General features: G+C 43.9%; 1 protein-coding gene across 1 annotated transcript in view; it reads right to left on the bottom strand.

The window, feature by feature from the left end:
• BLTP1 (bridge-like lipid transfer protein family member 1) overlaps positions 1 to 24,675 on the bottom strand; it is a 282,755-nt gene that overhangs the window by 80,352 nt on the left and 177,728 nt on the right. The window contains exons 49-58 of the mRNA XM_078766129.1: positions 23,058 to 23,281; positions 22,198 to 22,325; positions 21,393 to 21,516; positions 20,764 to 20,867; positions 16,893 to 16,980; positions 16,372 to 16,440; positions 15,655 to 15,929; positions 10,320 to 10,520; positions 10,016 to 10,181; positions 1,613 to 1,811 (exon numbers count right to left, since the gene is read on the bottom strand). Coding sequence (XP_078622255.1) covers positions 1,613 to 1,811; positions 10,016 to 10,181; positions 10,320 to 10,520; positions 15,655 to 15,929; positions 16,372 to 16,440; positions 16,893 to 16,980; positions 20,764 to 20,867; positions 21,393 to 21,516; positions 22,198 to 22,325; positions 23,058 to 23,281 — 1,578 coding nt within the window. The remainder of the gene's footprint in view (positions 1 to 1,612; positions 1,812 to 10,015; positions 10,182 to 10,319; positions 10,521 to 15,654; positions 15,930 to 16,371; positions 16,441 to 16,892; positions 16,981 to 20,763; positions 20,868 to 21,392; positions 21,517 to 22,197; positions 22,326 to 23,057; positions 23,282 to 24,675) is intronic.

The following is a 24,675-nucleotide window of genomic DNA, read 5'->3' as shown; positions in this document are numbered from 1 at the left end:
CAGACTCACGCGGGGAATGATGATAGGACTGGCGGGAGATGGATGGCTGGCGGGATAGGGAGGTCCAACTGGTCCTGCAACCGATCGACTCGTTGGGCAGCCGCCGCTCCTTCGCGGCCCTGCTCCTAACTGCCGTCCAGGCCTCACGCTGCTGTGGCTGCAGTTTCGGTGGCTCCAGCTGCAGTAAATGCAGTTTCGGTGGCTCGAGCTGCAGTAAATGCAGTTTCGGTGGCTCGAGCTGCAGTAAATGCAGTTTCGGTGGCTCGAGCTGCAGTTCAACTCTGGACTTCTCTCGGACTCAACTCAAAGCGCCTCTCTTGGACTCAACCGCTTGGACTCCCTCTCGTCTCTTTGTAAAAGCTCATCTCTTTTTGGAAACGCCCTGCCTGCGGGTTATATAGGCCCCACCCCTCAACCTTCGCGAACCTCCTCGATGTTTCTCTCCACACCCTCTCCAAGTCCAACCCCTTGTTCGTGGTTGGTTGAGTGGGGCTGACTCACTCCTCCCCTCTATGACGAGGTGGGGACCCGCCTTTCTTCCCCAACCCTGCCTCGTGGCCAATGGCGGCAATTGTTGGTTGGCAATGCGAATGGCAATTGACGAAAAGGGGGAATGGAAGTTTTGGGAGTGGGAATGAAGGGGATCTATCTCTTTCACTGGTGCAATGGAGTATTTCAATTAATGGGAGACACAGCCTTACCCTAAAACACATAATAAGATATAAGCTATCGAACAGGGGTATTCTATGATTAGCTGTGGTGTGGATGCTTTATGGACTAATTATGGGACGCCCTTTGACCTTTACACAGCTCCGGAGGCAGGAGGCGCAGACTGAACACTAATAATAATACACACAATCAAAAAAATACAGTCCTCATATCCGCAACAATATATATATATATATATGTTTGTTAATGATGCATCCCAAACTGTAATTGGTGAGGATGCCATCTGGGTCCATCAAATGTTATCTGCCACATGGACACATCATCACATGGACCACTAATTGCCACCTGCCATCTGAGGTGAATTCCTCATTCGTAGAACATTCTCTCAAGCCCCAGTCACCACCATGGATGGAGCTCAGCAGTTTACCCAAGCCTGATGGTGAAGAGCAGGGGACATGCTGGCCTATCCAGTGTAGCACGCATGAAACCCCTGATATTAAAGGGAATCACGGACCCGTTATTGCTTTATCTCACACAGCTTGCAGCTGTTCGTCCCACTAAGTTAGTCCGACATCCACACCAGGCTCACGGAACTAGTTAGTGTGTCAGAGTCTCACTCATTATCGGAATCAACCAGACGGATCGCTCCACCAACTAAGAATGGCAATGCACCACCACGCACAGAATCGTGAAAGAGCTCAGTCTGTCATTTCTTCTCATGTCCAGCCAAGGTGAGCTTTTCCTGAGAACTTCATCAATATATTATTATTATATTTTCATGTTTTCTCTTTTCCATCATTTAGACACACACGTTCTTCAGCCATATGTGAAAGGTAACGATGGATAGAACATTATGTGTCATGCCATCTTACATGTTAAATATGAAATGTTTACATGTTTTAGTTGTGCAAAATCAGATGAAGCTTCATCATCAGAAACTTACCTGCAGTAGAAGGTGGAAGAGACAACCCCTTTTGAGTGTTTGCTGAAACGGGGATGGTTGATGTTGCAGTGCCTGCAGCATGGTGGGCCATTTCCTTCATGGAGAAAAGTTTGAACTCTTTAGATTGTGATCGGCTCAAAGAGGAACCACGTGAGATACTGGGAGATTCCAGACGAAGGGTCTTTGAGTAATAGTGAACCTGCAACACACCACAAAAGGCCAACAGCATAAGCGTGGTCATTGAGTATCACAAGAGTGGTTCAGATTTGATCGAGCCACTTCAGGAAAGGCAGAGCAAATGACGTAGATTACCGTAATAATTTTAAGTAAATTTGTCTTTAAAGTGTGCGTGACCATTAACCATCATATAAAACAAACGACAAAAAATTGGCGGAACATTTGAAATTAGTGAAAAAGTTCTTAGATGACATCCAAATGGAATTTCGCCTCGATAAGTGTGCGAAGTACACGTTCGTGCAAGGTAGAGCAGCAAAAATGGACAATATGAAAATCGACCTAGATACAACAATACACAAGCTAGACAACAAAGCATCTTACAAATATCGTGGAGTAGAAGAGCGCCACCAAATTTGTCAAAAAAATGCTCTTACCAAAGAATACCTGCGTAGAATGAGGCTGATCCTGCAAATCATATCTCACCCCAAAGAATAAAATCAAAGCCATAAACCAACCATCAGTACCAGTGTTACAGTACAGCTGCGGAATAGTAAACTTGCCAGAAGCGGGTGGTCAAAAAAACTAGATATCAAAACAAGGAAGCTCCTCACTACCCACAAAATGTTCTACAAAAATCAGTGCATCCCAAGAATGTACCTGCTGAGGAAAGAAGGAGGTGGCTGCATGATGGAACTCAATCAAGTGCACAGAGCGATGATTGTAGGATTAGCTGAGTACATGAAAAGGTCAACAGACTACCCAATACAATGTGTACAAGCATGAACACAGCAAGCCAGAAAAGGTTTCTCATTCACCTTGCAAAACACTTCCAAAAACAAGTGCAAAGATGTCACACACCAAACTAAAACAGTAACAAATGCAGCCCCAATGAGTGCAAAAATAAAAATAAAAATACAAGATGAAATACCAGCAGATATATAGTGACAACTGGGAGAAAGACAAAAGAGCAGGGAAATATTTTTTTTTAAAGTTGGAGAGATTGGGGATAGAAAAAGAAGGATCACTGGAATGGCGAAGAAGAGGTCAGCTCAACTGGGACAGACAATGGATCATTATTAATGACAAAGACCAAGGACACCACACGAATGGCTTTAAGAAGATGGTGGGACTGAGTCAATCGGACAAGTGTAGGTTCTGCAAGGTAAAAATAGAAAGCACGAGTCACGTCCTATTGGAATGTAAAAAAAACTCAAGTCAGAGCAGCTGTACACTAGGGTGGTCCAGTGGTCCACAGATATATATAATATTTAATACTATTAAAAATCCATGCTCCACAAGACTGCCCTTGTTCCTATGTTTATAAAGTCATATGAACCAAATATGAGGTCAATTGGAACTTATGCAACCTTCACATACACGGATTATTCTTACGAGTCCTTACGGATCGCCAACTCGTAGTCAATCACAAGCATCCGTAAATAACTCGCTGGTATCCGTAGATAACTCGTCACAACTCGCAACAACTTTTGACATGTCAAAAATCATCTTCCGTTATTTACGGATGCTTGCGATTGACTACGAGTTGGCGATCCGTAAGGACTCGTAAGAATAATCCGTGTATGTGAAGGCACCCTTACTTAGAGGTTGCTCCAAAAATAACATTTTTAATTTATCCTGTTTTTTTCAGATGGCAGAAACTCGCAGCTCTTCCACAGTTTGGTTGCTGGGCAAGTCTGAAAAGGAAATAATATGTGGGGGACTACCAACCAAAGGACACACATTGCAGAAAATGGTGTACCATCACATACAAGAACACCATACAGTTCATGAAAGTGCCAAACTTTGTGTACAAGCTGTGTGTGCATACTGGGAGAAAGCACGAATTCCAGTGCAGAGAGTATATTCCTGTGAGCGCCAACTTTTGAAGTTGTATGATGCCAACAAACTGGTAAAGAAAAATAGAACCAAGACATTCGAAAACTATAGAGTGAAGGAGCAGATGTTCAAAGATGATCTTCAATCCCTCTTCGATATCTCACCAAATGATGCGCTTGAGAAAATGACGAATGAAGAAGACAAAGCATTCCTTATCATGCAGCGTGAGGATCCCTCAAGTTCACGTATGGGATCTGTGGACAACACTCTGGCAGTGAAGGAGAACAGAAAGCATATCAGGCTTGAGAATGAAGATAAAAGAAAGAAGAAACAGGCTGCTGAGATTCTAACAGCAATGCAATGTGTTCCATCAACATCGGCTGTGGTTGATGATGATGATGAGTCTGAGATTGAAAGCTCCGATTCAGGGGACAATGAATTCAAACTCCAAAGTCCATCTTCTGCCAAACAGGCAAAAAACGCTCCCATCAAGGTGATCACTCCAGCAATAGTGGCAACTCTGGACAGAGTAAATCTCTCAGATGGGCGTGCTATGTTTGTGGCCAGTGCTTTTGCACAATCTCTTGGTCATACCATTGAAGAGAAGTGCAAGCCAACAATAATAAATAATTTGAGTAATTGAAAATAGATCATTATCTATGAATTGATGTATGATGCTAAAAATTATGTATCTTATTATTCATTCAAATTTGTCAACATTTTGAGCAACCTCTAAATATTGTCCAATCAAGCTCAAATTTTCACCACAAACTACTTTCTTCAATAGGAATAGGGGCAGGCTTGTGGAGAAATGAAAATCCAATCTTCAAATTTTTGGACCACCCTACTGTATACCCAAAGGCACAACGAGGTCTATCGAGTAACCCACTGGCACATCTGTAGAAATTTCCATATCCTAGTTCCACAAAACTCGTGGAAGCACGAACCAGAAGCAATCGTTGAAAACGAGGACATAATGCTCACGTTTCACCTGATGATCCCATCCAACGTGAACATAGAAAACAAAGCATTGCGATCGGATATAGTATTGAGGTACAAAAAAGAAAAGAAGGCATTGCTAATTGAGGTTTCAGAACCCAGTGATTTTGGCCTAAATAATGCAGAAATCAAGAAAATGACCAAATACCAAGACCTCAAGAATGAAGTAAAAATATCTTGTAAAGCCCCAGTCACACCGGGTCTGCGACCAGGTTACGACCTAGCTGCGACCGAAAATTTTGTGAATCGCGGGCAAATCGTAGAAAGAGTGTGCGACTGGTCGCAGAGGTCGTGGGTGATCGCCAGAGCAAAATCAGTTGCAGCAAGGTCGATGGTCATGTTCAAAACTTCTGACCTGCGATTCCAAATCGTAAGAGGTCGCAGACAGGTCTTACATGGTCGTACCACCAGTCGCGCATGGACGCACCACCAGTCGTGCATGACGCGGGTCAAGTAGTCGCACGATTGGTCGTGCTACTGGTCCTGCCACCTGACGATTGGTGGTGCCACCTGTCGTTCAACCTCACGATCGGTAGTGCGAGCGTTCGCAGGTCGCCACGATTGATTGTCCGAGCGGTCGCAAATCGCCACGATTGACCGTACGATTGGTCGGTGATCGCCACCACTATTCGCACGATTGCATACGATTGATCTTGCGATCGATCTTCTCCAATCGTTGGTGATCGCACAACCACGCGTACCACCAATCGTACGATGACCCCTAAGACCAATCGCTGTTTGCGATCGCAAATGGAGAGCGTAGCAAACATTGACGATGGGTCGTGCCTCGGCCAGATTGCCATCAATCGCACGATCCAGAAATCGTACGATCCAGTGTGACTGAGGCCTAAGCTGAAGAACATCAAAACTGTACAATTGATAGCTGAAGCTTCAGTTAATAAGATAAGGAATGATAAGGAAGAACTTCAGAAATATCCTACAAACCATCCCTGGGAACAAACAAACTACAGTTGGAGGCCACATGGGGATCAGTGACGATCCTGAAAAGAGTCCTTGGAACAAAACTGAAAACAACACAACTTCGACCACGAATAACCAGTAATTAAACTATTTTTAAAATACAAAACGAAAAATGAGCTGAGGAAGCGTAAAAAAAAGGCAACAAACTGAGAGTTGGCCCGCAGTTTGACACAAGCAAAGGACAAAGTACCAGGAAGAGAGGAGACAGAGGATGTAAGGTTAGGTGGGGTTAATGAGGATAAATCAGAAACTGTAATTATTTCCTATTACATGCACGTACTACAAATAAAATGTGGGATATTTCCATTTAAAAATGCACGTATGGCACACGCACACGCACACGCACGCACACACACACACACACACACACACACACACACACACACACACACACACACACACACACACACACACACACACACACACACACGGTGCTGCTTTTCTCAACGCCCTCAGTTTTGGCATTTCTCCTCGGGAGGAATTTCTTCCTCCTCATGGAGGCCAACCGATGGGGATTGTCTACGTTCTATCCTTTTAAATTCTCAGCATCAAGCAAGGAAGCAGCACGTACCATTTTTTAAGTCTTTGGTACGATTCGGACGGGGTTTGAACCGCCGACCTTTCAGACTGGAAGCAGACACTACAATATACACTATCAACTTAAACAGACTCTTGATCTGAAGCACAAGCGCTTGGGTAAATACATTAAAATAATTAAAGGGGACTAAAGGAGGAATTGACAGTGGTTACAACCACAACGGTTATTATTATTATTATTATTATTATTATTATTATTTAGATTAAGAAATAACAAAATTGCAACACAAGAAGCAACTGTGAAACGTGATTAAATTCAGCATTCGAGCAAAATTATCATGAAAGTGGCTTCACTTTTATACATCAGAAACTTTTGACCTGAACTGTAAGAATAATGCGGAAAACCACAACATGAGTAAACGAGATGAACAGAAGAGATAAAATGAGCTGAAGCATCGAGGAGGAGAAGAAGAAGAAGAAGAAGAAGAAGAAGCTAGTTCTTCATTGCAAAGGGTGTTCCACACATGAAGCATGTGGGACACAAGGAAAAGAAGAACGTTTCCAGGACGAAATGAAAACGAATAAATGCACAAAATATCTCCTCAGTAACAAATCACGGCAGAGATAATGGAGCCAGCACGGCCATCGGAATCTCAGACAATAGGAGGCTGTCGAGGATTCAGTGATACCAGAAGAGCAAAACATCACAATCTTAGACCACAAAATATGATCCAAGCGAAAAGGTGGCAATCGGGCCATTGGTGGACTCTGTCCGACCTTCCAAAACCCGCAAAAGTAGATCACAACCAACGAGAGCATCCGCTCATGCATGACCTCATGTACGATCCATTAACATTTGCGACAGGTTTTAGCACGAGAAAACATCACAGCAACAAACGATAGTCCCCAGAATACCATTTTGTTGCTGAATAATGCAAGATACTGTGGAAGTTGCTTTTATAATTTTTTATGTCTCCGAACTGTTCACGTTGGCAGTTAGTTTAAACGGCCAGCCGTTTAACACGGAGCAATGTACCTTCGCACTTTGACGATGAAGCCATTAAACCAGCGTTTGATTTTACAATAACATTCATGATAAAAAATCAAATTCTGTATGAGAGCTCATATTATACCATCATTGGCTGTTTTAATTATCATTTAATTAGAATTTAAGGATTCCATTTCTAACATTAACATTTGTGGGATTTTTAAACACGTCATTGTTATTCAGATAAAAATTAGAGATTATCAAAATGTTCTTATTATTCAGACTTTAATATCATGTACAACTAATGTTAACCTTTTTTTAATAGTAAGGAGATAACTAAGTACATGTACAGACCTTGTTATAAACCCCCAGGGTGAAAATAATAAATGACTTGAGAATTATGGAGAGTTAGACATCCATGCAGCAAGCATCCATCCAAGGAGGTTATTTCCAAAGTTTTTATTCATAAATAGCTTTATTGAAAGCAGTAACCTCCGCTCTATAACCTACACCCAATCTGAAGTTAAATGCATTTTCGCAAGTTGGGAGAGATTGCAGCGTGGTGATCGTCCGCGCTCAGAGCACACAGATACATCCGCATGGCCTCGGTTATCTTGTCCACAGTCTCAGACCAATATCCTCGCAAATGTTCTGTCGTCATCTGATACCAGAAGTAACCTCATGGTGATGGGTCAGGAGAATAAGAAGGGTGTGGAAGAACCTCAACTCGACTGTCCTGCACAAGGGTTGCATGTCACGCTCGCTGCTATGTGCTGCTTCATCTTGGAGGAAAATCGCGCCAACCTGCAGCAAGTCCGGTCGTTTCCGATCCAATGCTGAACACTACTGTGGTGGAGTTTTGGATGAGTGTAAATACCTTTGCATAATACACCCTCCTAGCAGTTTGATTCTGAGGCATAGGGTGTTCGAGCACAAGGCAGGATGTGCATCACCTTCAGCGAGTGCTCTTTGGATACAGGAGGAAGTTTTCTTTCTTTGTGACCGGAGACCGCCATTCAACACTTTGCTTCTCCGACTGTGGATCAAATTAATTCATCCATGTTTTGTCTATCGTCATTTTGTTCCCCAGATATGGGTCACTGTTATTTTGCTGACACTGCACATGAGTTGTGCACCTCATCATGCATATGGACACCTGATCATTAAAGATAACATGGGGAACCTATTTTGCACAAATCTTCCTCTCACAGTTTTTCTGTCTATGTGAAATGCACTTGCAGAGGAAATGTCTGCTTCCTGTACAATTCCAGTACAAGTAATGCTTTGATTCTGCTGCGGAATGGCATCAACCCTCTGAACATGTTATTCATCAGTCGAAGTGGTTATTAGGCCTCCACTTGCGCCATCTTCAACGTACTCACGACTAGCATAGGGGAGGTTCACACGCCTCGGGAGGGTTTCGTACGCAGGGAACGGTCACCTACAACACCAGCTGATAATTCTCCTGTGGAGGTTTTCCAAAGCCACTTAAACATAAAATTCCATTATTAAGCGCACACATGTTCGTGAAAACCTCGATTGCAATGTGCATTGGTCCAAAAGCTGCAAGCAGGTTGGCATTACAAGATAACACACTAAACTTTTAAAACGACCCTCATAGTGTTTGTTGCTTTACACCGTCATTAAAATGTATATTCCATTTGTGTGCTCGAATGGCACAACTTTTCAATTCAAATGCCTTTTCATATTTTGTGCTGACGTTTTAGGTGATTTTTTGTGCCGATTACATCGTAGCGCCACCCTGAAACATGTCAAAATGAACACTTTTAAAGTGCTTGCAATACAACACGGCACGGCGCTTGAAAACGGAAGCTTTGGGGCACATGACCTATTTGTCTCAATTGGTTCAACTAAGAAGGTGAATAAGACTTGGCAACGGTTGCTAGAGTGAGATGTGCATGGAAGAAGTTTCGGGAACTGATTGGCGTGCTGATGAGGAGGGGAGTGTCGTTGAAGCTGAAGGGAAAGGTGTATGCTGCATGTGTGAGAAGTGTTATGATTTATGGGAGCGAGACATGGGTAATGAACGTAGAGCAGCAACGGAGGCTGGAAAGGGTGTAAATGCGAATGGTTCGGTGGATGTGCAGAGTATCGTTGAGAGAGAGGAAGACAAATGATGAATTGTGAAAGATGATGGGAATAGAGCCTGTGATTGATGCTGTGAAGAGGAACAGGTTAGATGGTTTGGTCATGTGTTGAGGAAGGATGAAAGTGAATGGTTGAGAAGAGTGATGGAAATGAATGTCGAAGGAAGTAGAGGACGGGGAAGACCGAGAAAGACTTGGCTAAAGATGGTGGAAGAAGAAATGCGGGCAAGGGGGTTAACAAGGAGAGATGCAGAAAATAGGGCAAAATGGAGAAGATTGTCATGGGGACCGCAAGGCGAACCCCTGCTCTAGCAGGGAAAATGGCCTTAAAATGCCTGTTGTTGTGTTGTTGTTAGTTCAACTAAGTACGCCAAACCAACCCCAACTTCAAGATATTTTATCAACCATTTTTCCGTCATCGACTACAACAGAGAAGCATGATAACCCCAGTTCCGGGCATGAAAACACAAACGGATTACACCTAATTTACAACCGCTTTTACCATTGAATAACCAGATACATCAAGATACCCGAGACAATAAGACAGACAAAAATAAACAATCCTGCAACCTTCACGCCTGAGACCTAAGCTAAGCACACCTCAGACTGGGTTGCAACCTTCGCGGTCTGGTGCATCGTGTGCACATGACTCATTAACTTTGCACAGGTTTCCTATGCACAGCAAATGTTCCTCGAGGACGCTTCAAAATAACAGCAGAAGAAAAGGCTGTAATCTGGGAGAAGATGAACCCCACGATGGGCAATTTAACCACACACCTTCACGTCTACACCTGGAATGTAAAAGACTGTGATTTCCGTGTCCACTCCTTTGCCTTGCAGTGATGTTGGAACTTTCTTCCAGCCGAAGTTTCCACTCGTTATGGCTGTGAGTGCTCGGCGCCCAAGAGGAGAGTCCTGTCCTGCTCGTTGCGTCTTGTCAGCTCTGAAAGAGACAAAGGAGAACCTGGTTTTGTGAACTTAAAATGCGACTGATTTCACGAAAACAATTTTGTTTGCATTGTCCAAACATTGTCTGCTGTAACGAGGTACAAATCTTCACACAGTTCAGACTAGCACCCACCTCTTCCCCTGCGATTCATCCAGCTCACTGGGTTGTGGGTTAGGGTGCAGCGCACATTTTCCACCATCTATTTCTACATGGATGTCCAGATCAAAGTCAATATTGCGTTCCGAAGCAGCAGTGACGGGGGCAGCAGGTGTACGTTCGCTCGGGGGAAACAGCCGAGGGCTGATCAAATGACGACGCTTGTTCATCGAACTCCTGAGGTGAGGGAGATGGTGGAAAGAATGTTACAATAGTAAAGAGAAGAAGTGTCATTAGAGAAGAATGTTTCTATACAATCAAAATACTCTTCACCTAAATATTTACAGTTCTGTGCAAACATTTGGGTTATTTTCACTTTTGTGGTGCTATTCCCCATTAAACATTTGTGGGAAATTATAAGGGTGCAATATAGGTCGATAATAATGAAAATTTCTGGAAAGTCAATTTAGTATCAGCTTGTTCCCTTGCTTGAAAGTATACGAGTGGGTTCAGAATAGCGCTATGAACACGTTTGAAGTGTTCATAGCGCTATTCTGGACTAGCGCAAAACATTGGGAATATTTGGACTAGCGCAAAACTGGCACTCTGATGCTACGCATTAACATAAAATATTTGGACTAAGATAAATATTTGGACGAAATACGTCCAACTATTTCAAATGTGATCAAAAGGTAACTGTCCAAAGGTCCAAAGGTGATCAAACTGTCCAAAGGTGATCTTTGTCAAATTTCCACTGGTTATTTTGCTGTGTACGTGTTATTGTGTGTTTCTAGTTGGTGTTGGTTTGTGGTTCGTGCAAACTTGTGTGTAGTTAATCGTTTTCTGAGTCGTACCTCGTGCGCGGCCTGGTGACTTGGGGCTTCCCTCCCCCCTAGACAAATAATTATATATTGATTCTTTCTCTCCTCCCGGACACGTGCTTGTTCGCTCTCCTCCTCGTCTCGGCTTGTGCCCCGCCCCCTGTATCTCGTTTTCTTCCGCCTCTGCTCCTTCTTTCTCAAATCCACGTTCTCGCTTGGAGACTTTTCCCGGATTGTTTTTTCATCGTTCTGTTTGGATATTGTTGGAATATGTTTAAACCGCAGCCGTGATGCTGACGCCCCCCCCCCCCCCCCCTCCCAGAATTTACATGTTTTAAACGTTTCCCAGTGTGTACCCTGGTCAGAATAGGTACACCGTATCCCTGCGTGTCGTAAGAGACGACTAAGAGGGTTAGCGTCAGGAAGGGCATCCGGCCATAAAAACATTGCCTCAAAAAGAGAACAATGACAATCACAAGTACATATGGGCAGGGTGCAGCCCGAAGTGGAGATCGGTTTCTGAGGTTTGGGACATGGAATGTGGGGACAATGACAGGGAGATCAGGAGAAGTGGTGGAAGTATTGGTCAGAAGAAGAGTGGACATATGTTGTGTGCAAGAGACGAGATGGAAGGGAAGTGGTGTGAGAATGGTGAAGGGTAGGCAGGGACAGAAATACAAGTTTGTGTGGCAAGGGTGCCCGGAGGGCATGAATGGTGTTGGTGTCCTGTTTTCTGAGGAGTTTGTAGACAGTGTGGTGAGTGTGACTAGAGTGAGTGATAGGTTGATGATGGTGAAAATGATGATTGGAAAGCTCTTGGTGAACGTGATCTCGGAATATGCTCCGCAGGTTGGTCGAAGCGATGAAGAGAAGGACAAGTTCTGGTGTGCGATAGAGAAGCTGATGGAAAACGTGAAAGATGAGGAAGTTGTTGTGGTGGGAGGAGACCTGAATGGACATGTGGGAAGGAGTATGGATGGGTTTGCGGGAGTTCATGGGGGTTACGGATATGGTGTGAGAAATGGAGAAGGTGAAAGGATTTTGGAGTTTGCTGATGGAGCTGATTTGTAGATTTGTAATATTCAGTTCCAGAAAGAGGACAATAAGCTTGTTACATACACGTCAGGTGGGTCGACGACAACCGTTGACTACCTGATGGTGCGTCGGCGAGATAGGGGGCACCTCCGGGACACAAAGGTGATCCCGGGGGAGGAGGCTGTTTCACAGCACCACTTGGTTGTCTGCGACATAAGGGTGAAAGGTGCGAGGAGAGCTCGGCGGGTGAAGTACCAACCGAGAATGAAGGTGTGGAGGTTGAAAGAGGTGACAGTAAGGGAGGCATTAAAAGAGAGGCTGAGTAGGGTAGAGGATGATGTGGTTGAGCTTGAAAGTGGTTGGATGTCAATGAAAGCTAGTCTGTTGGGAGCCGTTGGTGAGGTATGTGGATGGACAAAAGGACCACCGAGGCACTCGGAAACATGGTGGTGGGATGTTGAGGTTGGAAAGAGGATTGACGAGAAGAGGAAGAAGTTCAAAGAGTGGCAGAAGGCGAAGGGTACGGGAGCAGAAACAGCAGAGCATGAAAGTTATAAGGCAGCCAGGAAGGCTGCAAAGAAAGAGGAAGCAAAGGCGCAGGAGGCATGTAGGAAAATGTTCGGAGAACGCTTGGATTCGGAAGAGGGTCAGAAAGCAGTATTCAGGATTGCAAAGCAGATAGCGAAAGAGAGGTGTGATGTGATGGGGGTGAATTGCTTGAAGGATGAAGTGGGACAAATCGTTGTCGACCCAGATGGAATTAAAGGAAGATGGAAAAGATATATGGAAATGCTGTTGAATACAGAGAATGAATGGGATGGCAACATAGAGAGTAACCCAGTTTTAGGACCGGCAGAGAAGATAACTGAGAAGGAAGTTGAGGAAGCGATAAAAGCAATGAAGAGTGGAAAAGCGGGAGGGCCGACGGGAGTTGTGGGAGATATGTTGAAGGCAGCAGGAAGTTGGGGTGTGAAGAGAATGACAGAGATCTGTAATCTGGTGGTGAAAGAAGGCCGCATTCCAGTGGATTGGGAACTGAGTACCCTCGTCCCTCTATACAAGGGGAAAGGTGACCCTCTGGAGTGTGGCTCGTACCGAGCGATAAAGTTATTGGAGCATGGAATGAAGGTATTGGAAAGGGTGTTGGAGAGGAGGATAAGGAAGAAAGTGAAAATCGACGAAATGCAGTTTGGATTTATGCCAGGAAGAGGAACGACAGATGCGCTTTTCATTGTGAGGCAGTTGCAGGAGAAGTACATGGATAAGAGGAAGAAGTTGTTTTTTGGGTTTGTTGATCTGGAGAAAGCATTCGATAGGGTTCCACACAAAGTATTGACATGGGCATTGAGGAAGTTAGGAGTGGAGGAATGGTTGATCAGAGTAGTGATGGCAATGTACAAAAGAGCACGCACAGCTGTAAGGACGAAGGACGGGAACAGTGGTGAGTTTGAAGTGAAGGTGGGAGTGCATCAGGGGTCGGTACTAAGTCCACTACTATTTGTAGCTGTGATGGAGGTGCTGGCTCAGACCGTAAAGGAGGGTTTACCGTGGGAGTTGTTGTATGCAGATGATCTGGTGTTGATTGCGGAAAGTATGGATGGACTGAAGGAAAAGATGAACAAGTGGAAGGAATGTATGGAGACAAAAGGTCTGAAGGTGAATATCGGAAAGACAAAGGTGATGGCAAGTGGTAAAGCATGTGGTGAGGTGGACAGAACTGGGAAGTGGCCGTGTGCTGTGTGCAGGAAGGGTGGCGGAGTGAACTCCATTCAATGTACAATGTGTGCTGAGTGGGTTCATCAAAAATGTAGTGGTCTGAGAGGGTCATTAACCAGTGTGGCAGCTACATTCAAATGTAAGGTGTGCACAGAGGGAGCTGCAGATGGAGGAAATGTTGAGTTGGATCTTGGAGACGGCGTGAAGCTGGAAGGTGTGAAAACATTTTGCTACCTCGGAGACATGCTGAATGGAGAAGGTGGATCAGACTCGGCAACGGTTGCTCTAGTGAGATGTGCATGGAAGAAGTTTCGGGAACTGAGTGGCGTGCTGATGAGGAGGAGAGTGTCGCTGAAGCTGAAGGGAAAGGTGTATGCTGCATGTGTGAGAAGTGTTATGATTTATGGGAGCGAGACATGGGTAATGAACGTAGAGCAGCAACGAAGGCTGGAAAGGGTGGAAATGCGAATGGTTCGATGGATGTGCGGAGTATCGTTGAGAGAGAGGAAGACAAATGATGAATTGCGAAAGATGATGGGAATATTGCCTGTGATTGATGCTGTGAAGAGGAACAGGTTGAGATGGTTTGGTCATGTATTGAGGAAGGATGAAAGTGACTGGTTGAGAAGAGTGATGGAAGTTAATGTAGAAGGAAGTAGAGGACGGGGAAGACCGAGAAAGACTTGGCTAAAGATGGTGGAAGAAGAAATGCGGGCAAGGGGGTTAACAAGGAGAGATGCAGAAAATAGGGCAAAATGGAGAAGATTGTCATGGGGACCGCAAGGCTAACCCCCGCTCTAGCAGGGAACATGGCCTTAAAATGCATGTTGTTGTTGTTGTTGTATTTGGACTAGCGCAAAACTGGCACTCTGATGCTACGCATTAACATAAAATATTTGGACTAGCGCAAAACTGGCACTCTGATGCTACACATTAACATAAAATATTTGGACTATATGGTCAACAGTGCTACCAACTCGTTGCTAATCACACATCGGTTTATCCATTCTATGATTCCATCAATTAATATAGTTGAGCATTGATTAGAGCATGTGATAACAGTTCGTAGCTTCACTTCCGAGGATTTTTTTTAATGAATGAACTGTTTTTACTCTTCAAGAATCAACCAATGAGCATCTTAAGCACAAATGCACTACAAGGAAACTTCGACGAATAGATACGCCATTTGGACCATCAGGCCTGTGTTGTATCTACATCTACTATTCAAATGCCTCGTACAAACATAGCCTCGAGGAACACTTTGCCCACCAAGCCATCCTGGATAATGAATCTTTTGTGACCTTCTTTCCATGACTCGATGCAGCTCGGTTTAAGACAACTTACAGAAATAAATTCCCTCATTTCACACATCCAGCCACTCACAGCATAACAGCAGAAAAACAGGACTGCAAAACTGGCACCCTGATGCTACGCAGGCAGATGAAGTTAAGCAACCATCTGTCCCATTTTTAAACACACAATTGTGGACATCAAAACGTTTCCAAGGTTCTTTTCAAAAGGAAAAGGCCATCGTGTGTCACTCGCACGACTGAATTCTTAAAATGTCTGCCACAATGTACATGGGTGATGCAACAGGCTCAGGGAGAACCTTAGCAAATACAGAATAAGATGAAGGGGTTTGTAACATAATTCCAGTCAAGGAAGCATGGATAGATCAATTGGATCGCAACTACTAGTTAACATGAAGTTTACTTGATGCTTCAAGCAATAAAAAGAAAATATCAGGAATATAAAGAACGAGTTCGAGCTTTTCAAGTCAGATTTGCCAAAGATCTTACTTCTCCTCCTCCTCCTCCTCCTTCTCCTCCTTCTCCTCCTTCTCGTCCTTCTCGTCCTCCTTCTCGGTATCATCGGTACAGGTGGAATCGCTCTCTTCATTAGAGCCCTCGGCACCATCTTCAAGGTCATCCAGGGGTGAATATGGAATTGTCGGAAGCATAGGGGTGAGCGCAGGACTTCCAAAGACTGACCCAGGACCCTCACTTATGGGAGTCAGCCTCATGTGGTCGCCGAGGGTCTCAAGGGATGGCTCCTCGTCTACAACGTCTGGAAACTGGAGGAGAAACGAGAACCCATGAAAAGCTGTGTTACCAACATCAAATACCCGCACGATAAAGGCTTTTCTTCGTCGAGGTATAACGGCAGTGATTCGGCATGCAGGAAGAATCACATTGAAGAGAGAGGAGACAACTCATCGTTGGCACAAAAGCAGAACATTAATCACATCGTCATGCACGGAGGTTAGTAAATTCAAAAACGAAGCACAAACATCAAAGACATTTAATTTATTACTCGTTTTGTTTGAGCAATGCTGTTCTGAGAGGAAAGAAGAGTTAAGAGGTGAGAGCAGAACAAACAATGGGTGGGGGATTAGCACCTCATCCCGCAGAGGAAAAGCACCCACAGCAAAAAGAGTTTAATGTGGAAAAGCTCAATCAAACTGCGTCGATGAATGACAAACTCAGAGAGGCCATTTAATCCTGCTCTGGGGATACCTGGAAATAGAAGCTGGACTCACAGGGACGGTTTTGATCTCGCACAATTCCCAACACTGTTTCATTCGACTTCACACAGCATGGGACACAAGATGGCAACTCATCGGTCACACAACTTGAAAGATGCTGGAGCCACCTCGACTCAGTATCACATTAATTGGTTGAATAAACGTAAATAGCTCGATTTAAAGCACACATGGGTATATTTCAAGATATTTATCTTTTTCACTACTTGTGCCCAATTACATTTGAAATAAAGTATTTAGCCATCCTTTTTGAATCACATAATGTCACAGACTTTTAGAGTGTAATTGTGCAATGGATCGTAACAAGTTAAACTAACTCGAGAGACTCTCGGTGATATGTCGAAAAGGCTTCACGTAAAGATACAAATTTGATAAATAAATGGATAAGAAGGTGAAAAGAACTCCAAACCAATTTTGAACCCAACCACCTTAGCCGAGTTTATGGGGAAACAAGTGTAAAATGTTGGGCGTTAAACACCCCACGATCCGCCTTACCGGCTTGTGCGAGTCGAATGAAACACGGGCAGAGGAACAGGAAGCCTCGGATATCCTGATTTCAGGAACGTCGTCGCCATCCACATGCCTGAGGTTGAGGAAGAGATACATTTGAAGAACAATGATGAGAAACTGCTAGGGGATGTAATCGTTCGTTGCGTTTCTTTGTTAATCTCTGCAGTAGGAAATTAATTTGAAAAGTCCCTCAAGGGGTCGTAATCTGTTTATAGGGGATGAATTTCCGTTATATGGACACAAGCTCTCTCATTAAGTGCTCCGAAGAAGCAGATAAACAGCACGCTTCTGGGTGATGGAGGAATATGGAACGACTTAACTTAGGACTACACAGCAATTCAATTGATAAAGGGTGCTCGGGGATTGTTTGAGCTGGGGACTGATATTACCAGCTTATTGGGCACGTCTCCTCATTGCAAAACCAGCTCTGCGGTTCCGTTCAAAAAAAAAACAAAAAACCTGAATGGGTCCAAACGCTCCAGGCAATATTGACATGGGAGCATGTAATGCAATCACATTCACATGTGCTGTACATGTTAAGTACTATTCACAGTGGGAGCAAAGTCTGATTATGTCACAGCAAGAGCAAGCCACACCTCATTATACTGGAGATGGGTCGGCAGGTTGCTCCGTCTGTGTCAAAATGCGTGGAACGTACCGATTCAAGTGCGAACTCCACATTAGCGAAAATAAACGAATGAATAAATCATGCAGCAGTCGAATATCATTTGGTGCAATCAATCTTTAAAAGGAACACCCACGTCCTGCATTGAATTATTGCCTCGTGTCGTTCTGTCTTTATCCATCGGTGGTGTGATGATTTGAGCATCCATCTGCTCTGAATCTGGGAGTTTGGCGTTTGAAACCAGGCCGAATCATACCAAAGACTAAATAAATAAATAAATGGTACGTGCTACATCCTTCCTTGACACTCAGCATTTACAGGATTGAGCATGGACAAACCACTATATGTTGGCAACCACTGTGCAGGCTTAATTGGCACAGAGGGTGGGGACTTGTCTTTAAACTGTTCACTCTGGGTTTGATTGTCGACCTGACTATCTATCTTCTATCTATAATTCCAGTAATCTCTGTATGTCTGTGACCGCTGTTTCTCGACAACCACGGGTCCGATATACTTTAAACTTGCCAGGTATATTGCTGGGGACCCGAGGATGTGCCTTTTCAAGGTTTCATATTAATCGGACAAGTAGTTAGCGAGCTATGTCCAAAAAACGATTCAACCAATCAGAGAGCAGCGAGCTATCACGTGTGCCGAACGTGGCGAACAGACTCTGCCTCGGACGGCACATTTGAGAGCGTATTCATTTATTTCACGTTGGCAAACTATGTTGGCGTTAAACTATGTTTTACAACTAATTAAAACTACTTTGCGATTCATTCGCTTTACTGCGCGTTTGTGCACGCTATGGCGATTTATTTACCAAACTCCGCAAGCCGTTCGCTTTGGACCAAACCATTTCATGTAAATAGAGGGGGGGGATTGTCACCGTACTCGCAAGCCGTTCGCTTTGGACCAAACCATTTCATGTAAATAGAGGGGGGGATTGTCACCGTACTCGCAAGCCGTTCGCTTTGGACCAAACCATTTCATGTAAATAGAGGGGGGGGATTGTCACCGTACTCGCAAGCCGTTCGCTTTGGCTTTGCGAATGGACCAAACCATTTCATGTAAATAGAGGGGGGGGATATAATTTTAGATATATATATAGTACGGGCATGCCCTAGTAAACAATAACCCTGGTATTTTGCGGGCAGGTGCCATATCCATTAATGTGTGTTTGGCAAGTCGGATGGGTCGTTAAGCCGGTTTTCCCATCTGCCAAACATTTGTTGCTGGTGGATGCTGGAGATCCCACAGTGTCTTTTGTGCCACTCTGGCCAAATTCAAATTCCTTCCCAAAGCAGCCTGCTGGGATCGACAAAGTCGAAGCACCTAATCAGGAGTCTGGTATTCTCTTCTTCCCACTATGAACCTGAAGACCATGGAATGCTATAAAATATGACCGAGAAATGACCAACACGTTTGGAGAGAAAAATAGGTCATACTCAAACCTGGGCACTTCAATTTCTGAAAAAGCCATTTCATTACTGGCCATTGGACAAGTGAGAATTTTGTAAACGCTTGGGCTTGGTATATTAAAGCAACAGTCACAGGCAAGACAAAATCACAATGTTTAAGCGAATGCAAACAAGGTCCATCGGGAAATTGACCTTCCAGTTTTATCATTACGTTTTTATCGTGGCTTAATTTTATCATTATTGTGGCTGTGTCACTGATGTGATACCCCTGAAGTCAAGGGCAGGAATTCAGAATTTGGTAAAGGCCTACACTTGTCGAAAGGCACGTTGGGAGGGAGGTTGAACAACTTGACGGCTCAATGGGAAGGAAAGCAGAGCTGATGTTTCAGATGTTAGGCCTTCGTCGAGGAATACAAAGGCAAGTTTACTACCTCTGAGCTATCCCATAGGCCCGTAAAATGAAATGCAATAACCGAGCTTCTGTGAATAAACAATGAAAATGAAGAATCAAATGGAGATCATTTATACGACCATGAAGGACCTCGTTGAGAATTTAGCATCGAAAACGGGAAATTAATAAATTAACCTCAGACATGTTTTATGTAAACGGCCGCATAAATCCTCGAGGTCGAATGAAGACAAATGTAAAAATGAAGTCGTCATTGCAAGATGGTGATTAGAAAATAGGCACGAGGAATATTTTATCACAAACAGCCATTAAAGCTTCATCGTCCCCGATAAATTAATCAAGAGCAGCGCAGCGGCGCCGCGGTTAGGGAAAGGCGTGGGTGTGAGGCTGCAGAGGATTTGGACGCATGAGGAAGCATGTAAAGTCATTAAGAACGTACAACTTCACGCAAAACTGCAATTTTAGAGTTAGATGTCATGATCGCACGCAAAGCCAAGTTTGTGACTTGGCTCAGACCTTTTAGCTTCGCCTTCCACGTCGATGACCATCTCGAAAGCACGGTGAAAAGTTCACATAAAATGGCGGCAAAATAAAAATGCATAACAGGCTGTTTAGCACAACTGTATCATCTATATCGATAAAAGCCTTTCGAATAAGCGGGCAATTACTGGGTTAAGGAGGCTGAACAGCATGTCCGTGAAATTGCCATTCCAATAGGGAAAGTAAATATTTGATAAAACAAGCAGTCAGATTCTCGGATACGGTTTTTAGATGAAATTGGCCAATTTTGTGCCCAAAGCGGTCTCGTGGGCTCGTGCTGCTCAGACAGAGGTTCAAATCCCGTACGCTGCATGCATCGGGTCCACTGCCTTCTAATTGATATCCTTGTAATCTAAATTAAAGTACACAAAATTTAGTGCCTAAGCATACCCTAACTAGTCGTCCATGTGCCTCACATTGATGTTCGGAACATTTGGTGTTAGAATTGAAAACAATTTTAACACCATAACCGGCAACCAGAATAACTGAGTGTCAAAACATTTGAGGCTCAGTGCTGTGCGGGACACAAACGAGCCATGGCGGCGGTTTAATCATCACACCGCTGAGTAACATGGCAGTTTTCATAATCAGTGCGAAGCGATAATTAAATGAATAAAATAAATAAATAAAAACCAAGATCAAATTGGAGGAAAAACAAAATCCCATCAGTAACCAACTGTAACAAATAATTTTTCACACTTGATGGTTGAATCATGGTGGATACTTCAGAGTAGACAGATGATGTGAAGGAGAGAGGGGGTGGAGGGTTTGGGGAGAGGCCACAATTGTTTGGTATTTCGGCCTGCGTGTCAGGTGATGCATAGCATGCTCGTCAAATGCGGTGCACGAAGGTGGTGTTATTACCGCAATCTGCCAAGTCGAGAGAGGCTCGGGCGACTGGTCGTCGCCGTGCTGCGGGAACGGCTCGGCTTGTAACCCAGACCCCAGCGGTCCTTGAGAGAGACCGCCTGAATTCAAGCGCAAGAGACGAAGCGAAAAGAAAAGAAAAAAGGTAAAAAGCCAAACAAAATATAACTTCCTGTTCAAAGCAATCAAAAGGAAATACTCGAGATGCAAATCTGAATCGCCCCCTCACACGTGATTGGCAAAGTACATCAATCTGAGGAAGGAGTTTGAATGAGAGTCACTCTGTTTGGAACTGGAAGGAATCGGCCGCTCTTGACATGATAAAAATCAAAAGTTACTTCCTGAGAAGGTCGACTGAATATTTCAGGCCTCGGGTAACTAGACAACAGCAACATCCGAAACTTTCACACATTTATGGGACGTCATACGACCGAGCGTATCTCTATCATGATGAGCTAACTTGTTTCTAACCAGAAGTCACTAAAACTCAACATCTCATGCTGCATATTACTCACATTTCTTTCTTTTTTTCTTCTCAAAAGCAGTTACAGCGCAATGCAACGATCACCTTCCTTGCAAGTGCCAATTACGATGCCATGAAGAACCTCCACAAGGTTTCCACTCACCCCGATGCTAGACCTCTTGAGCTTTTTCCGCACGTCCCTTCGGATATCTTTCACAGCAAACGCCTCCAGCTCCTGGTAACGCTGGATCTCCTGGTGAATGGTCCCCTCGCTGGCACCAAGTCTCCTATGAAAAAGTATCACAGGTCAAGCGTTGATGTTTCAAAGAGTGAATTTCCCTGAGACCCACAAGCAAAGTTACCGACATAGAGCAATGTGCAACATATCTGAGGTTCGGCCATTAACCAGTTTCCCAACAGCAAACAAAGAAGCACTTGTAGCGGCAACCTTACTTATTCATTTTTTTTGGAGCAAAGATAACTGCGCTCAAAAAAGGTGGCTCATTCTGCTCTTAATAAAAATCTAGGTCATGTGACCGTTTTCATGAAGAAATCAAAACTTATGTAACGGCCGGGCTGACAGTTGTGGCACAGCATTCCCATCGCGGTTCTTGTGCACGAGAAAAGGTTCCGTGCAGCTTCCAGAAAAATAATTTGTTACAGTTTTTAGACAAAAGGCAAAAAGAGTTTTATGAAAACTCGGGCCATGACAATGATAACGGTTCAGCTATAGCAGTGTGCACCACATATAGTTGTACAAATGTGACAATATGTCAAATTTGAAGTAAACGCTTCAGTATTGAGGTGGGAAGAAAGAAAGATTCCACCATTCATATATGTAACCTTATCTGAAACGTTATTGAAACATAACCGTCAAACCTCCAGGGTCACCTAAAAGCAAGGCTGTAATACAATTCCGAACAGCAGTATGAAACACGAGTCTACAGGGGTAAAGACAGGCCACGTACTTGAGATCATCAATAACTTTTGCTTGTTCATTCAGCTCTCGCTCGATGAGGCGTTTTGAATCTCGCTTTGCCCTGAGCTCAGCGGAAGGGCCAGTGAGGGATGGCTGTCGTCGCAGCTCAATGGGGTCCTAGGGCGAGCAGAGGCAAAGCCAGAATCAAAGGAGATGTCTTACTTTCACACGATGGAGGTAATAAAGCGTCGTGACTCTAAATGAAAAAAGACAAAAAAAAGATCAAGAATGACACAATGTATGACACAAAGAAGGAATGAAAGAAAAGACAAAGTGAAAACAATTTATTAATTATTTGCAACAAAAACAATCTTACTTAAACGGAGGAGCACATGGCCATGCAAGATAGGAAAAGACTGACAGCTCGTGTATTAACCTGACATGGTCTCACCTTACCTTTATAAAAATTTGAAACAAAATCAACTAGAGTTCATAGAACACATTACCCCACGTGGTCTTGAGAAAGAAGAACATGGGCGGGGCCTACGAGCGGAAAATTTGATTGGTAGTGATGTAAAATGCTATAATATTTTGTCCAAGTAGTGCTAAATGGAAGGGTCTAAGTATTTTGTCCAGTTACTATATTACAGAAAGTGCCAAAAAGGTGATTTGTCTTCAACAATGTTCAAGTATATAATGTTCAAAATATAACATTCAATTGAAATTAAGTTGTTCCTCGATCATAAACACAAGGACAGACAGACACACAGACAGAAGTGAACCAATTGCTTAAACCTGCTTTTCCCTTTGCATACACGGGATAAAAACATTTGTGGTGGAAGAACCAATAAGAAAATGTCAACAGGACGAATAAATAATTAAAAGAATAAATAAAAACATCAGTCTGACCGGAGTCATGAAGGAAACCCCCTCAGATTCTTCTTCCTCAGAGAGGCTGTGCTCTTGAGCAGAGTTGGAATCGGCGATGTCATCGGCATCCTCCTCACCGGTGAATGTCGTGAGAGTGCTGCCGAGTGCGCTGAGCCACTTGCCAATGCTTGGGTCAATGTGCACCGTCACTCCACACATCTTCCACAAAATATTGAGTGTCCATGCACCTGCACTGCTGCTATCTGCCAGATGCAGCCAATGGAAACAGATTCAACTCCATTAACCTGTTTTGGTTTTTCTATTGCATCATGTATAAGCAGGTTCTACATGCATCTGCCCTAAGTAGTCAAGAAAAATAGAAGCCTCTTTCCTCTCTTCAGACTTTGATAGAATCACAAGTTGGTCAAACACTTGGAATGTCTTTCACTCATGACATATCTCCCACTCCCACTCTCTCTCTCTCTGAAATGATGGTCAGGCGAACCCTCCCATCTACTTCCTGGACAATCCTCTTGAGGAAGTTCAGTTATACAAACTCCTGGGTTTCATTATTATCAGCCATGATGTTTCTTGGGCAAACCACATTTCCAAATTGGCCTCCAAAGCCAGTCACTTTGGGCATCCTTCTTCATACAAAGTCCTTCCTTGGCACACCTGAACTCTTATCCACCGACAAGGCCTTGATCCGCAGCTTGATGGAGTACTGCTCTCCCCTTTTAGGCTGGTGCCCCTGCCTCACACCTTGCTTAGCTTGATGCTGGGGAAACCAAGGCCTTCAAGATCATTGGAATCTTCCACGACGAAGTTGAGTCTGTGGGCCTATCACTTTCCCATTGCAAATATGTCGGTGGTCTCTCTCTCTCTCTCTTGGACCACCACTTTTCTTGTCTTGCCCACTCTCTTCTGTGCTTAGCCTCCACCTACCCCCTCCCACACCCCCAGAATTATACAGGGTGCATGTGGTCCACCATCAACCCCCTTCTGGTGAAACTACCTAAATCCAGGATCACTGTTCACTTCCACTCATTTGTTACTCATTTTTCCCACCTGTGGAGTCAAATTCCACATACTCATCAATATCATTCTTCTAGAAAGATGTTCAAAACAACTGTTCACCACCATCTCAGATCATCCCACATCCAGAACCACGATGTTTTCAACCAAGGTTAACCCCATAACCCCTCCTGCTCACAATCCCACCTATTTCCAAATCACCAGTTTATCATTGCTGAGTTTGCTGCTGCATCCCTGTGCATCCTCCCATTGTCCTCATTCTTCCCCAAGTCCATTATTTGTCCAAGTCTCCCTCTATCTTGTCACTCAACCCTGCTGCTGGTGTGTTTCCCTCCCCCACTTTCCTTTTCCTGTTCATTTTGTTCAACTGTGTCATGTGTCATGATCTGTTCTGTGTTCTAGCTCTTCAACAAGACATAGTTTATGTCTGGCTAGTTAAATATAGTTACAGGGTGCATCGTTTAACTACTAAACATAGTTTAACTAGCCAGATCCGGATCCAGATCTTCACCAAAATTGAATCGATTCTTCTATGTCAAACACAACCTGTTCACCACGTTTCGTCCAAATCCGTCCATAATTTTTTGAGATATCCTGCTATGTATAGTTTTTGGCCCTATAT

Source organism: Myxine glutinosa, chromosome 12 (assembly GCF_964187855.1).
Source record: "Myxine glutinosa chromosome 12, kmMyxGlut1.1, whole genome shotgun sequence".
Lineage (NCBI taxonomy): Eukaryota > Metazoa > Chordata > Myxini > Myxiniformes > Myxinidae > Myxine > Myxine glutinosa.
The sequence above is the reverse complement of the archived record's forward strand: the minus strand, read 5'-3'. Positions and strand labels throughout refer to the sequence as shown.